This window comes from Eleutherodactylus coqui, chromosome 3 (assembly GCF_035609145.1).
Source record: "Eleutherodactylus coqui strain aEleCoq1 chromosome 3, aEleCoq1.hap1, whole genome shotgun sequence".
NCBI lineage: Eukaryota > Metazoa > Chordata > Amphibia > Anura > Eleutherodactylidae > Eleutherodactylus > Eleutherodactylus coqui.
In genome coordinates, this window is record NC_089839.1 from 232221386 (window position 1) to 232237385 (window position 16000).

The following is a 16000-nucleotide window of genomic DNA, read 5'->3' on the forward strand; positions in this document are numbered from 1 at the left end:
TTTTTTGTTTTTTTACAAGCACTTAGTAGTTAATGTGACAAATGTGAGTTTAAACAGAAGAGATAATAACTGAAATACAATAGTATTGCAGTATACTGCATTCTGACTGGCATCCTATTAAGATTTGCCACAGGAACATCTTAATAGTAACTTATTCATGGCAGCCCTGGGGGCCTTCAGAAACCTGATCACTACATTTAAATATTGCTGGAATTGGTGTTATTTCTGATTTTGGCTTTTTGGGTGAGTGTCAGCTGTGAAAGACAGATGACACCCACCGTATATGGAGCGGGACTGTCTCCCAAACCTGCTCTACACATGTACAGCGCACATTGGGGGAAGGTCAATCCTGTAAACATGGGCTGATGTTCAAATGGAAAGGATGCATGCACAGGTACTTGTGTCTTGGAGTTCCCATGATGATGGTATGCATCCGCTCATCCTCCTTCAAGCAACTTCCTCCCATCCATAATAATGCCCTAAAGTCTGAGAAGTAGTAAATCCTATGGTTAGAGAGACTTTCCCCCTATAATTCTGATCTCTTTCAGGATTGTGCCCATCTGTAAACTGTAGAAGTTTGGCAACCAGCAGATATAGAAGACACTGTAGTGGTCCAGGTTGGAACACAATGTTACACTAGCAAAGAAGTGGAAGACTTTACATGAATAACCTTTAGTCACGTGAGGCCACACATCTGCACAGTGAAGAGGTGGACATTTTTCACTGAAGTTAGGCACACTGTACTGGTTAAGAGTGGGGCACATGTTTCACACCTCCTCCTTGAGCTGTAAAGGACAAGGCACGTTCTTCATAAAATTTGGCTCCTACCTCATTGTTTTGGTTTTTTTTGTTTGTTTGTTTTTTTTGCCTTCCTCTGGATCAACATTGGGGGTTGATAGGCTGAACTGGATGGTCATATGTCTTTTTTCGGCCTTACATACTATGATACCTCTCTCTTCCTTGACTGATAGACTACAACTTGTTTGCTAACCATGTTGAGGGAATCTTGAATATACTAAGCAAATGGTAATAGGATACAAGTGCCTGTTACAGAACCGGCAAGTCATATATCTTTCTTCTGCCAGGTAGAACTTCATTTGTATGATGATCTGTGTGGAAGAAGCAGCTATATGACTTGCAGGTTCTGTAAGTCTATTATGATTCGCTGTTGCCGTGTTACTGTTGAGGGAGATTAGGAGATAAAAAATGCTTAGGTACAGTACTTGGGGCAAAAAGGGGCTGAGAATGACCAAGTAGAGTAGGAGAAGAGCTGTGGGAAGTAATATCTCAAGATAAAAGCCCCACAGCTGTACTTGTGTGGGTTGTGCTGTCCATATAATTCCCCAAAAATTTGAAAAAGTGATCAAAAAGATGTATGCAACCCAAATTGGTAGTGATAAAAACTACAGCTCACGCTGCAAAAAACGAGCCCTCACACAGTCCAATCAACGGAAAAATAGAAAGCTTACATGTGTCTGAATATGGTGCCGGAGAGCAATCTTTGTATAAGAACTTTTTAAAAACAGAGAAAAATATTAAACTATCTAAATTTGGCATAATTGTAATGATGGTGAGCCATATAGAATGTTCATATGTAATTTTTACTGCGCTGCGAATACTTTCATAACGAAACCCACCAAAAATGGCGCATTTGCATTTTTTCTTCATTTCACCCCTCTTAAAATATTTTAAGTTTTTTCTGTACCCAATGCAAATCCGCCCGTGTGCATTGGGCCTTAGTTGCTTTATATTCATGGAGTTTAAAAGGAAGTTATTTGATTTTATTCACTTGTTTATCTTTTATTGTTTCAGTTCTATAAATTACATTGTGTTATGTATAATTCCCACCAGGGGCGTACCTAAAGGCTCAGGGGCCCGGGTGCAAAAGTTTAGCTTGGGCCCCCCTCCCCTTAAATGTCTTTTTGGTGATTGCAAGGTGCAATTTCGATTTTGGGGGGGTCTCCATGGAGGGGACTTCCTACACATGTAAGTCACTTGCATGGAGATTCCTTGAAGTATCCCTTTCATTGTTCCCCGAAGAAGTGCAGGATCTTCTTTTTTCTTTGTTTTTTTTTTTATTGTTATCCCAGGAACCTATCTGGTGAAAGGTCCATCAGCTCACCACTACTTTGGTTCAAAGGGAGCTAAGAAACCTGACTTTTGTTTGGCTACAGGGGGCGTGAATTGGGTACAGTGGTCGACCCTTTTTACTTGGGTTGGACCGTGTGCACCAGGTGAGTCGTCCCCCCCCCCCCCCCCGCCCTTTTTATGTAAATGTACGCACTATATTCAACTTTTTGCACTAAGAAGGTTCACCTGAGCACTGTTCTTATATTATATCTTTGAGATCCATTAATAACATGGTAAGGATTTTGCTGCTCACCAACTAGGCACCTGCTGGGGCAAGTGCGTGTGTGTGTGTGTGTGTGTGTGTGTGTGTGGTGGATTAAGATGAAGGTGCAAGAAAATCAGGCCGCTAGCTGGATAACAGAAGGTGGGTTACAGCGAAGAGTATCAGAGAGGTTGGTTCTGATGTAGAAAACCCCTACAAGTTTGCCATGTTGGTGGATGAGAGGATATCCATTCTTGGGTAGCACTGCTGCAGCAGGAAACTTTTCCTGAGAGCCAGCGGAATAGTTGAACTGGGCCAACTTCTCTGTTGACTCCTGTTTGTGGTAGGGATGGGCTGTAGTTGAATGGGGAGGGTGCAACTGCGTTTAGGGAGAGGATTGCTAGACGCTTGGAGGCATTTTTACACACGGGACTGTGGGGAGGGGATTATAGTGTAGGAGGGGTGATGGGGTTTATACTGTAATGGGCTGAGTAAGAAAACTGGGGGTGGAATCTAAGGAGTAGTTAACTTAGTTAATAAGGGTAAGTTAGAATTGTAAAACTTATTTATGTGAAATATTCATTTTCTGAGGTCCATAGGCTGCTTAGCCCCTTAGTGACATGCCTATTTTGTGCTTTTTAATGAAGTGATTTTCTTTTGTTTTTTCATCATCCTATCAAAAGGGCCATAACTTTTTTTTGTTTGTCAACATTTTCCATTTGAGGGTTTGTTTTTGCAGGGTAAGTTGTGTTTTTTAATTAAACTACTTAGCGCATATAATATAATTAATTTTGGGGAGGTGTAACTCGGGGGAAAAAAATGAAATGCCACCATTATTTTAGGGTTTTATTTTTTGTGTTTAGAAATTTCAGATTTTTTTCTTCTAAGTAAACCCCAAGTACAGGCCATACACACAAAACAGCCAAAGTGCCTTTACACAGCAGTGCTATATTGTACTTTACTGCCACTTAAGATACCCTTTGGGTGGGCACACTACAATGCATTTGTACATGCTGCTTCATGCGCCTACAACCTTATGATGGTGAAATATCTAACATTGTACATACCCTTCCATAAGTTATCATTCACAGTAATATCACGCTGTACTATACTACAATGAGCCCTCAACTCGTCAGATTTCCAGGCATGCTATCTTTTCCATTTGATGTCGGAATAATACAAAACTCACAGGTTTAATAAGAGAATTATTTACTGCTACAATGTGAATGCAGAAAAGAGTACACTAGACTTAGAAATCTTTGTTTTACAGGTAATATACAATTTGAACATTTTGCAAGACATTAAGACCTTCATGTTAAAATAGCATACAGTATTGGCCAAAAGTTTTGAGACTGACACACAAGTTGATCTAAGATCAAGTAGAAAAACATTGCGCCAACACAGATTTGGTGGATTAAACTAGTTGAACTTAGTTTAGCAGTTGAAATCCAAGATGGCGGCTAGGATGATAGCCTGATAAGCTTTTCCTGGGCGGTGAAATTATATCCATGTCTGCAGATGGTAGCAGACATGTTTTTACTATCGCTATGAAAGCTGGGAGGATCACCTGACTTCAGTCACCAATCACCATGCACGATACATTTCTTCTAGTTCAATCTTAGAATGCCAATCAAGTAAATTTGGTTTTACAAAGCTTAGATAAAAAAGTGTTGGTGCTACACTTTTTCCATAACCCAACTTCAACAGTTGATCGCAGTTTAACTAAACCTGGATCAACAGCATGGTTGGTGGAACCAGGCCTTAGTCAGAGGTTTTTGTGGCATATTGAAGTACAAGTATAAGCTTTTCATAAATTTTAAAAGTTTTATTGACAAATACATCAAGTTTAGGCAAAGACTCAATATTTATAGTGTTGACCTTTTTCTTTCAAGACTTCTTCAATTTGCCCTAGCATGCTGGATATCAATTCTGGGCCAGGTCCTGACTGATGACAACCCGTTCTTGTCTAATCCGTGCTTGGAGTTCATCACAATTTCTGTGTTTGCTTGCTGACCTGGAAGGTGAAGGGTTATACTCCGGATTCATGCGCCTTTGAACAACTCATGCAGGATGGATAATTTTTGTTTTTATTCTTTATATCAGGTTTCCAGGAACTCTCTTGGTGGATTATGATTTAAATGTTTTTCTGTGCTCCCTTACCATCAACCCCAAATGAAACGTACATTGGGGCTTTTGGCAACATGGATCCTTCATACCTATTGTGGGTTAATTATTTTTTTCCTGTTTCAAATGCACTTGCACGTTATGCATTTGATTATTATATGGGGAAATATGTCACTATTTTTATATTGGTACGTATGTGGGGTTCTAGTTACTTCACATGGATCCTATTACGACACTTTATGGTTTATGGTTCTTTGTGGCACTTTAAAGTTTTATATATTTTGGACATTTTTGCACAATTATTATTTTGGGGGGTTTTCACTCACAATTTTGCCTAATAACACTGCCATGAATAAAGAGTGGTATCTAAATATCCTCCAAGAGCAACTTCTCCCAGCAATCCAGGAGCAATTTGGTGATTACCCATGCTTTTCAGGCATGATGGAGCACCATGTTACAAGGAAAAAAGTGATAACTAAGTGGCTCCATCAACAAAACATTTACATTTCGGGTCAATGGCCAGGAAACTCCCCAGATGTCAATCCCATTGAGAACCTGTGGTCAATCCTCAAAAAGTGGGTGAACAAACAAAAACAAATTGTGATAAACTCCAAGAACTGGTTAGGCAAGAATGGGCTGCCATCAGTCAGGATTTGGCACAGAAGCTGATATCTTGTATGCCAGGGCGAACTGCCAAAGCCTTGAAAAATAATAGGGTCAGCACTGTAAATATTGAGTCTTTGCCTAAACTTGATGTATTTGTCAATAAAAGTGTAAAAACTTATGAGCTGCTTATAATTGAGCTTCCGTATACCGCAGAACCATCTGACTAAAAGATTTAAAAACACAGCACACTTTGTGAAAACCAAAATTTGTGCCTCAACTTTTTGCCCCGACTGTATGACTTTTAATTATAAACCATGTATGATTTCCACATATTCCTTAAAAATATTGCAGCAATTTGTAAATTACGTGATTAAAAAATAAATAATATTTCAAATGGCACGGGTTGTACAGAAGTTTGTTGCATAATAAATAGTATACTTGTTCTCAGCATAGAGTAAAATGTTGCATTGTTTTCAGAGCAAAAAGCAAAGTATTTTGTAATAATGTCCGTCAAAGTCCGTAGCCCCACGGGTCCGCTCATTCTTTACACTTGTACCAGTCCTTTGTGGTTTTCTGCTCAGAGCCAGGTGGGGGCTTCACTGCAACTTTGCTTGACATATTGATGTTATAGTATTTGTCTGAAAACAAAAAAACAACCATTATTACTTTTAACAAAAAAGGAATTCTAGGCTTTTTTCTCCTATCCATGAAGAATAAAAGGGCTTTCTTGTTACATGTTTTGAAAAATATGATCTCCCTATAGTGTAAACATTGCAGCGGCCGGCGATCAGTTACATACATTATTGTACACCTTTATTGTCTCAGCTGAGAATCTGTCTCCGCTGCGATCATGCCACAGATTTGCATGTTACGAGGGGCTGCTGATAAGTCTTTGGCTTTGTGTTCTTTTTTTGTTTCTATGGTAACGGATGTTATATCACATGAAAGCCTTCTGTGTCTAATACATGTTTTCAAATTTTGTGTTTGTAGCTTATGGCAATAGTGATCTAGGCACGCGGGAAAACAAAATGGTGGAGTCTAAGGCGATATTCACAGCAAATGAGAGCAGAGGAGTGATAAAATTCTTGTTTCTGCAAGGAAAGTCCGTGAAGGATATTCATGGTGATATGTCGCAGACATTGGGAGATCAACGCCCTTCATATTCTACAGTTAAGAACTGGGTTGCCAAATTTAAAACAGGCCACTTCATCACCAATGATGAGGAACGTCCTGGACGACTGAGAGAGGTTGCTGTTCCGGAGATCGTTGATGCTGTGCACAACCTCATACTGGAGAATCGGCAAATTTCAGCTAAAAGAATTGCAGACATCATGGGGATTTCTCGTGAACGTGTTTGTGTCATTATCCATGAACATTTGAACATGAAGAAGCTATCTGCAAAGTGGGTCCCCACATGTTTGACAACAGATCAGAAAAGCATGCGAGTGAAAACTTCCTGGTCCATTTGTCAGTGTTTCTGGACTGATAACTTCCTGGATCGACTGGTCACTATGGATGAGACCTGGATTTATCTGTATGACCCTGAAACCAAGGAGCTGTCAAAAGAGTGGAGGCACAGTGGTTCTCCTCGCCCAAAGAAGTTCAGGGTGCAGAAATCAGCCACTAAGGTGATAGCGTCTGTGTTCTGGGATAAGGAGGGCGTGCTGCTAGTTGACTACCTTCAAAATGGTTCCACCATCAATGCAAGGTATTACATTGAACTTTTGGACCAATTGAAGGCAGCTCTGAAGGCCAAAAGACATGGTAAGCTGTCCAAAGGAATCTTGTTCCTGCAAGACAACGCCTCCACTCACACTGCACAAGCGACCACGGCAAAACTGGTGGAGCTAGGCTTCCAGCTGGTTGACCACCCGCCTTATTCACCAGATCTAGCTCCCTCCGACTATCATCTGTTTCCAAACCTGAAGAAACACCTCAAGGGTATCAAATTTCACACCATTTCTGATACCATGGCTGCTACGGATGACTGGTTTGAGGCACAACCGAAATGCTTCTTTTTGCAAGGCTTACAGATCTTGGAATACCGATGTAAGAAGTGTGTTGACATCAGTGGAGAGTATGTGGAATAAATGTAAAGTTTCATCTTCCTATCTCGTTTCTTTCTGGGTAAAGCCAAAGACTTATCAGCAGCCCCTCATACATAGACAGTAAGGAAAGGAGCGGGGCATGCACAACCTGAGGGCCACAACAATGCTTATTTCATTACATATTTAGTAAAAAAATGTGGAGTAGGAAAGTCCTATTATAGTTTTCATAATTAAGAGGGCCAGATAACGGTACAATATTAATTCGCTAATAAGTCAATTTTTATAATTGTCAGTAATAATTTATATTGCAAATAGGTGAAAATTACCTTTATTGAAGACATAATAGTCAAAGCCATCCTTCTTTTCATAATTTGGCAACGATACAGCAGAGATAATGTTATTCGGAATGCCTCTCCAGGTTGTACTTATAGTTTTCTGTTCATGAAGAATACCTAAATATATAGACATTGAACAGTTAGAAGTACTTAACCTTAATACATAGAACTAATGCTGCAATGGCCATTCGGTGTTAGGAAAGTATACTGTACGGTCTAGACTTTACGTTACGTTCTAGACATTTCACACATTTCAGTTGTACAGAACTGTGGCTTTTGCTGTGGTTTTCTTAAAATAGTGGCAAACCCATGAATTGGAAACAGTCATAGGCCTTAGGCTGGCTTCACACGGACGTATTTGCGCGTGCAATACACAGCGAATAGAATCCATTGATTTCAATGGGTTCATTCACATTTCCATATTTAGCGCACGCATTTCAATCATGCAAAAAAGTACACAACAGGTCCCCATAGAAGTCAATGGGGGTGGGCAAATGCACATGCCATACGCAAAGTGATGCTTGAAACACTGTGTAATTGTGCTGGAAAAATAACACATCTGGGACGAATTATCTATTCCAATCGGTGCGTTTCTTTAGTTTCTAAGCCAGTCTTAGAAAGTAAATGTTAATAGGATTCACACTGCTCAGGATTTATATGGAGACATTACCAATAAAGATCCTGACCTCCAGGGTCATCGGTTCCAACCCCCTGCTCATTATGCACTGAGAAGGGGGTTGGACCAGATGACCCTGGAGGTCCCTTCCAACTCTACCATTCTATGATTAACGTAGACGTGTCTGGTTGCATAAAGCATGCATAATTTAACTTCATATTCAAAAGTTTGCAATGATTGTTCTTCTCCAATGTACACAGGGCAAGTCCAATTTTGGTTAGAGGTGGGCCAATTGATGTTATTTAAAACTTCCATGGAAGTCAAGGAGTGCAGGAAATAAAGTGGAGCGCACACACATGCCATGCAACTTTTAAAAACCCTCCTTGACTTGAATAGGCGATTTTGGTCCGGGAATCGCACCAGAATAGGATATGCTACAGTGTTTTTACACAGGCCATTGGCCCATGAATTAAATCACACATGTAAATACACACGTTGACTTTAATGGGTTCAAGTCCTACTCGTTTCAAACTCGGAAAGAACTCTGATGTTAAAATCACCCATACGAATAAGCCCTGAGGTTATGGCACTCCCAAATGTAGCAACAAGTACATAATTAATTCCATCCTAAAAAAAGAGGAAACACTTAGATCTCATGTCCACAACCATGTTTTCACTGCGTATCATGCGTGTTGCACGGACGCATGATACGAGGTGGCTAGAGTCAGTGAAAGTCAATAGACTTTCATTGATCAATGCACATCAGCGTATGGACACAGCGTATCGATATGCAAGAGAAATAGATGGCAGCAGGCTCTCTGTCTCTGCGTACCACACAGTTTAAGCCCTATACACTTGTATGGGTTGCGTATGATATGCTGTCCAGGCACAGTACATGGCCTATGGCAACGTTTTCATATGGATCCCGGCTCTGAAAGAGAGCAGTGAATTAAGAAATAAAGTCACACTGTGCCTGTGATATGCGGCAAGTGTAGTGTCATTCGCAGACATACGTGGTCTATACTGGCAGAGCGTATGGTCACCAAATATGTAAAATGCTGCGGGGAGGCTCGCAGCGCTTTACGCATACACCCGTGGGCATGAGCCCAATGCGTAGCAGCATGGTAGCTACACTCATATGTGTTAGCTGCTGCCAGCTACAGTCTAAGTAAATTACCTAGAGGTTGCTGTAGACTAGTGTAAGTCCTGTGTATCTGGATCCGGTGCCTCACTACATCCCGTGGAAACCGGAACTTTACGGTCTGAATTTTGCGTGTGTAAACCGGGTACTGTACGCTCGGACGCTTCTTCTTTGTGCACCTTTTGGTTTGTTCCTGCCGGAATGTGTATTTTTGTACACTACCACCTATAAAACATATTATTCATAGACTGGATTATACATTCATGAATTGGAAGTGTCTAACAGGCATTAGATCTTTTGCTTGTCATAGACTGTGAGACACGAGCCTTTTATAGATGTAATGAGATCATGATCGCTGCCCAATGAGAATGCCTACCTAACGGAACTGCAGAAATTGGTGCACGCAAACAGAGAGCCAATGGGTGCATCAGATGACCGTGAATTGGGCTAGAGGGTGTGACCGGGCGTCTATCTCTGAAGCAATCATTCTATAGAATGGGCCATAGAAAAGTAGTGGACACCACACTCCTATGAAAGCTGTCTAAAATAAAAGCTGTCTGTTGCCCATAGCATCCAATGACAGTGCAGCTTTCATTTTACCTCAGCAGTATAAGAAATGAAAGCTGCGCTGTGATTGGCTGCTATGGGCCACAAATATTTCTTTTTAGACAATTTTCATAGGAGTGTTGTGTCGGGCTAATTTTCCTTGGCCAACCCTGTAAAATCGTATGGTAAAAATCTTCTGCTCTATGTGACTAAGGTTTTCTCCCAGCACCGTACACTGCAGCTGACCTGAATGCTTTCTATGTATCTGAACAAAATGACTGCTCAGGGGTTTCTTCTTTATGCAACCCTCTGAGAATACAATACAAGCTGATTGGTTGATTGACACCTGACATAAAGTACCTTTACACAGGACAACCGTGGGGGCATAAGTGCCAGTCGGTTGTCCCAACGATAGTCATTCAGTGAATGAATGTGGAGGTCACTGGAGTTCTCTTCAGGACGGCCGACTCCACTGCAAACAGGCAGGTCGCTCAATGATTGAACAACAACTGTTTCTGCTGAGCGAGAAGTTGCTTAGTAGTCACTTCACTTCATTTCAGTGAGCTGAAACAATGTGACTTGCTCTTCTCTGAACTGGAGCAAGTTCAGGGAAGAGCTACCAAGATGGTGAGCGGTCTGCAAATCATGTCCTATGAGGAACAATAAAAGAATCTTGGAATGTTTGGCTTGCAAAAAAGAAGGCTGAGAGGAGACTTAATAGGGGTCTACAAATATCTGAAGGGCTGTCACACTGCAGAGGGATTGTCCCTATTCTCATTTGTATGAGGAAAGACTAGAAGCAATGGGATGAAACTGAAAGGGAGGAGACACAAATTAGAAATTAAACAGTGAGTGTGATCAATGAGTGGAACAGTTTGCCACGGGAGGTGGTGAGTTCTCCTTCATTGGAAGTGTTCAAACAAAGGCTGGACAAATATCTGTCTGGGATGATCTAGCTATCCTGCATTAAGCAGGGGGTTGGACTCGAAGACCCTCCTTCCAACCTGCGATTTCTTGCGCAGTCCCATTGGCAACTGTGTGTTCATGGGCCGACTATCACAGAAATTATCACCCCATGTAAAGGTACCTATACTCAGTTGAAACTAATTTGTTCGATCCCTCGCTGCAGCCCTCAAGGCAGGCTCACGCGAGCGTGATTTATTTCACGTAATACGTGGTGAATGGATCCATTCACATTTGTGTACATACCCTTGCATATAGTACACACATAAATAAGAATGCAGCATGCTCTATTTTACCGCATATTAGGTGTGACAGAGCCCTATTGTTCTGTATGGGTGCATAATAAATGCTGCACATACACAATTAAATTGCATATATGTTGTGTTTATACGCACCCTTGCTAAGCGTCAGAGCAGGAAATTAAGAAAAAAGAAACCAGGAAGCCTGTGCATAACAGCATGCGTGAGTAGATATGCTGCCATGCGCAGTCCAAAATCGCAGGCAATACACAGCGAAATGCCAGCTCACACAGCGGTAAAATGCTGCGGTTTACGCATAAGCTATTGTGAGCCCGGCCTTAGACCCATTCACTTCAAAGTGAAAGTTACTAAAAATAACAGAAAGAGACACTAAAAAAGTAAAGATATAATTCTCATTGATGTCCACGTCATAAACTAACACCATCTACAAGAATTGGGGACACACGGTTTCAGTGTATCTGAAACATCAAACACAATAATGATGGGTAGTGCAATGTCCCTAATGTAATGTAGTTGTAGTATAGTAATTACTCCCATATCTACACACTGAACAGCTAACTTTGTTTATTTCAATAGATCAACATCTAATGTTGTCAGCTCTACGCTCATCACGATGCCTGACCGGACAATGGGTGGCATATTCTCTACTTACTTGGTTTGAAGAAGTAGACAGACTCCGGCCGCCTTCTATATCCAGCGACAGGCAGTACAGCAGTTATTTTACCACTCAGTCCACCAAATCCTTTATTGATTTCTTTTGGATAGCCTTGGTCCATAACATCGTTGGTAAAACGCCAATAACGAGACCCCTATCAGAATGAAAAAAACCCCCAAAAAGTTACAGCCTTCTTTTTACCCTGTACTGTACTCCGCTTTACAGTACTGAGCGCACACCAGCAATGAACGTGTCCATTGGCGCCCCAGCGTCAGACAGGTAACGATGTGCACACAGTATATCTACACTGTAATGGCTTCCTTTGTAGATACATTCGACCTTCCAAGTTTCTAAGAGAGCAAATTTGGTGAACATTCGGCGTGCTGCAGAAAATTGGGCGAACTTTGTCCCTACTCTAGTAACATCTAAATGTGTGATTGGTAGGCATAACAAGCAAAGAAAGGGGACACGTGTGACTAATGCACGCCCAATATGAAAAACATTCTACAAAATACTATGTTCATATCAAATAGATACAAAAATATGTGAATCAAAAGACCGCAATAAAAACATAGAATAGTATAATACAGATAGAATATCATAATGATAATAGGTACCTCTGAAAATATTAATATCACATGACATATGTTAAGCAACACCAAAAATAAAGAAAACCTAGTGGTATGCTGAGCATAAGAGATGCAACAAGAGGGACACATGTAGCAAAGAGACAGCTAAGATCAAAAAGTATACCAATCCATAAGGTTGTGTAATGGAGAAATAGGTTCCTGTTCGTTTCGCTACATCATGAGTAGCTTCATCAGGGTCTTAGGCATTGTATACTCTTTGATCTTATATCCCTCTTTGCTATGCGTGCTGCTTTTGTTGCTTTCTATCTGTATTATTATACCATACTATCTGCACTTATGGTTTGACTGCGTTCTCTGTTACCCCTTATTGCCTCAGCGTTTCAGAAAATCTTGCAGTGACCTATGTTTAGATTGTAAATGTTTTTATTGCTCTCTTTTGAGTCACATGTTTTTGTATCTATTTGGTATCAATTACGTTTTTGTAGATCTTTTTTCATATTGGTTGTGCATTAGGCCGCGGTCAGATGAGTGTGTTTTTTTGTTTGCCTATGTGCACAAAAAAAATTGTGTCTAATAGAACCATTGGTTTCCTATGAAGTGTTCACATGTCCGTTTTTTAGAGGTTCAAATTACTAGTACCTGCCAAAGATAGGACATGCAAATGCCAGTGCACCCATTCACGCGCATTTTGCACATCCATGGGGCGCATTCTTTTAGCCTTACAGGCTTAATGTCTTTGAGAGGCGTGCATGACACACTGTGCCAATAGCCCAATGATTTGTATTGGGCCACTCACACCTGCGTTTTTTCATACATGTATTACTGGTGTGAAAAAAATTGCAGCATGTTCTATCCTCGCGTGTATTACGCACGCATACAGGCTAAGATAGTGCATGAAGATTGGCATCATGCAGCAAGTATGCATGCCATGCCGTGTCATGTGAGCCCAGCTTATTAGTCACATATGCATCTCTTGTCGCCACTTTGTCCATTGGACACATTATTTTGCACCCCATCAGGTATTTCTATTCTTAATACATTGTGGTTCCTGTTCTTTTTTCTAGTTATCTTGATTGGAATGGATCTGACTGCTGGGAGCACCATAGATCCAGAGATGGGTTATGTACTGACTTGTTCCCGGTAGATGGGTGGCCAGATACAAGCTATGTGTATGAGATTTACCAAGTCTCATCCACACGGTGTGGAAAAAATCCATGCGTAATTGACATATAGTCAGTCTGCAGCATGTCTGTTGTCTGCTATGGATTTTCATCACCCATTTCGCCCTCTGCTATGCAAAAGGTGAAAGTTGCAGCAGATCTGTAGCATTTCCTCATTTCAATCCTTGACAAAACCATAACATTTGCTGCAGTTTTCTCCACTGCAGTTTTTCAGCAGAATCACTGTGGAAAATCCACAACTATTCAATGGTCACTAAACGTAATGCTGGAAACACAAGGCTGTGTTTTGGCCACATTTTTGCGTCCTTTATACGGTAGTGCATCCTGAGCTGATCACGGGTCTCCTGATCCGAACTCCGAGTATCATAGGAATGTATGATACTCAGAGATTGGGTCAGAAGACTAGCAGTCAGGCTGGGACGTACTTTCATATTACGGAGGCAAAAATGCAGCCGAAATACGGTTGTGTGCTCCCGGCTTTACTCTTATTTATGGCGTACCTAATTATAATGCTGTAAAATGTATTTCATTCTAAAACCCATATAATATTTTGGAATTCATCAGTTCAGGTGCTGGATTGTCCTCTGTACTCATCCAAGTCATCATTAGAGTAAGAATACACATTATGAAATGTGTCAGAAGTAGATTGGTAGCAACAGACCAATGCCAGACTTTACACGTTGACCTTCTAGCCAGTGGCAAGAGGGCACTCATATGTTATACAGTGCATACTTCATAATTTCTTACCTTGATAAAGAAGGTTTTGCCACCACAATTACATCTAGTAAATACAGTGTCAATTGGCGATGGAATACCCCAAACATCAGTAATTCTCTGTGGACTTCCCATCACACCACCTTGATTTAGCATCCAATAGTAGTGACCTGAAAGCACCCAATATTTTATCATAAAGGAATGATTGGTTAGCATGGGAGTATATAAGGGAATAAAGGCAAAATCAGGTTATACTTAGAAGACTACTTATATGTGAAAGTGCAGCAGTATATATAGTGTACGGGGTGCCTACTAGCATGGCCTGCCTCTGATATGTATGGAACCTTTTTAAAGTATAACAGTTTTCAAAAAAACTTTTTGCAAATGTTCAATATGAGCTCATATATGTAAGAAGCGCTTCACTAAGTAAAATTAGACATCCTAACACATACCGTATCAAGAAAAGGAACACATAGCATGCATTCAGCATTCCCGACAAGGGAGTTGCAAGAGCGGTTGTAAAATGTTCCAAACTTATTATAAGCACATTCCATTTTTTGCACAAAAATTGATGTGAAGTACAGTAGTCAAGATGGTGTAATAAAGAGAAAAATGTCCAACAATTGGGCAAAATTGATCAAAAAAGCACCATTGTAATAAATGTGGTACATTTCACCCTGTCTAGTCTAGTATTATCTTAACCCTTTTGCTCTCTGTGACATAAATGTACACCGTAGAGGTGCGAGGTGCTTATACAAGGGGCTTGGGAGCTGAGCCCGTTGCGTACCAGGCAGGTTCTGGATGTTAGAAACAACTGACACTTACTACAAAGAACTAACATGTTCAGTCAGTCTTAACAGCGATTTGTAAGCTGTGAGTCAGAACAGAGGGTCACCCCTCTGACTCACCATCAGCAATTACGGGGTGCTGATGATTGCCATACTAGCCCTGGGCCTAGTAAAGGCTCCCATGACTGCCATGTATTTAACCACATTAAGCCTTGCCTCTGCCAGGACTTAATATGTGAATGTTAAAAATACAATTTACTGCAATACTTAAATATTGCAGTACGTTATAAAAATGATCAAACAATCGCAAGTTTAGGTTCCCTAATGGGACTAAAAAAAGTTACATTTGAGTCACAATTTTTAAAAATAAAAAAATTCAAAACTCTTCCTACTTTTCTCACAAAAAATCTAAACAAAATCAACATCAATAATTTCATCATGTCTGGAGAAGATGAACTAAGTATCACATTATTTATCTCACACAATGAATACCAAAAAAAAAACAATGTTAGAACTGCTTTTTTGGTCACAACTAGAGATGAGCGAGCATACTCGTCCGAGCTTGATGCTCGTTCGAGTATTAGGGTGCTCGAGATGCTTGTTACTCGAGACGAGCACCACGCGGTGCTCGTCTCGAATAAACGAGCACTGACCATTGAATTCAATGGAGCCGGCAATACAGCCGGCTCCATTGAAAGCAATGGGCTGCCGGCTAACGCGGGATGAATTTTCGGGAAGGGCTTAAAAATATAAGCCCTTACCTGAAAATCATCCTAAAATGTGTAAAAAGTAAAAAAAAAATATATACTTACCTTGTCCCGGCAGAACGATGTTAGCCCATTGAAAGCAATGGGCTGCCGGCGATTGCACAATGAATTTTCGGGAAGGGCTTAAATATATAAGCCCTTCCCTGCAATTCATCCAGAAATGTGTAAAAATAAAAAATATATATATACTCACCTGCTCCCGGCAGACGGAGTTCAGCTGCGGCCAGCTGGCAGTTCTCCTGAACTGCTCTCTGTAGTATTCAGCAGCCAGGGATTTAAAATCCCTGCCTGCTGAATGAGCTGCCTCTGATTGGTCACAGCCTGACCAATCAGA

At 40.8% G+C, this 16000-nt stretch overlaps 1 protein-coding gene across 3 annotated transcripts in view; it reads right to left on the minus strand.

Annotated features, from left to right (window-relative positions):
• Nucleotides 1-5247: 5247 nt before the first annotated feature.
• Nucleotides 5248-16000, minus strand: part of PRG4 (proteoglycan 4) — a 96540-nt gene continuing 85787 nt past the window's right edge. For all 3 annotated transcript variants that reach the window (XM_066594704.1, XM_066594703.1, XM_066594702.1), the window contains 5 exons: nucleotides 14145-14281; nucleotides 11624-11780; nucleotides 9239-9427; nucleotides 7437-7562; nucleotides 5248-5700 (listed from right to left, as the gene is read on the minus strand). In XM_066594704.1, coding sequence (XP_066450801.1) covers nucleotides 5600-5700; nucleotides 7437-7562; nucleotides 9239-9427; nucleotides 11624-11780; nucleotides 14145-14281 — 710 coding nt within the window. In that variant the 3' untranslated portion in view covers nucleotides 5248-5599. The remainder of the gene's footprint in view (nucleotides 5701-7436; nucleotides 7563-9238; nucleotides 9428-11623; nucleotides 11781-14144; nucleotides 14282-16000) is intronic.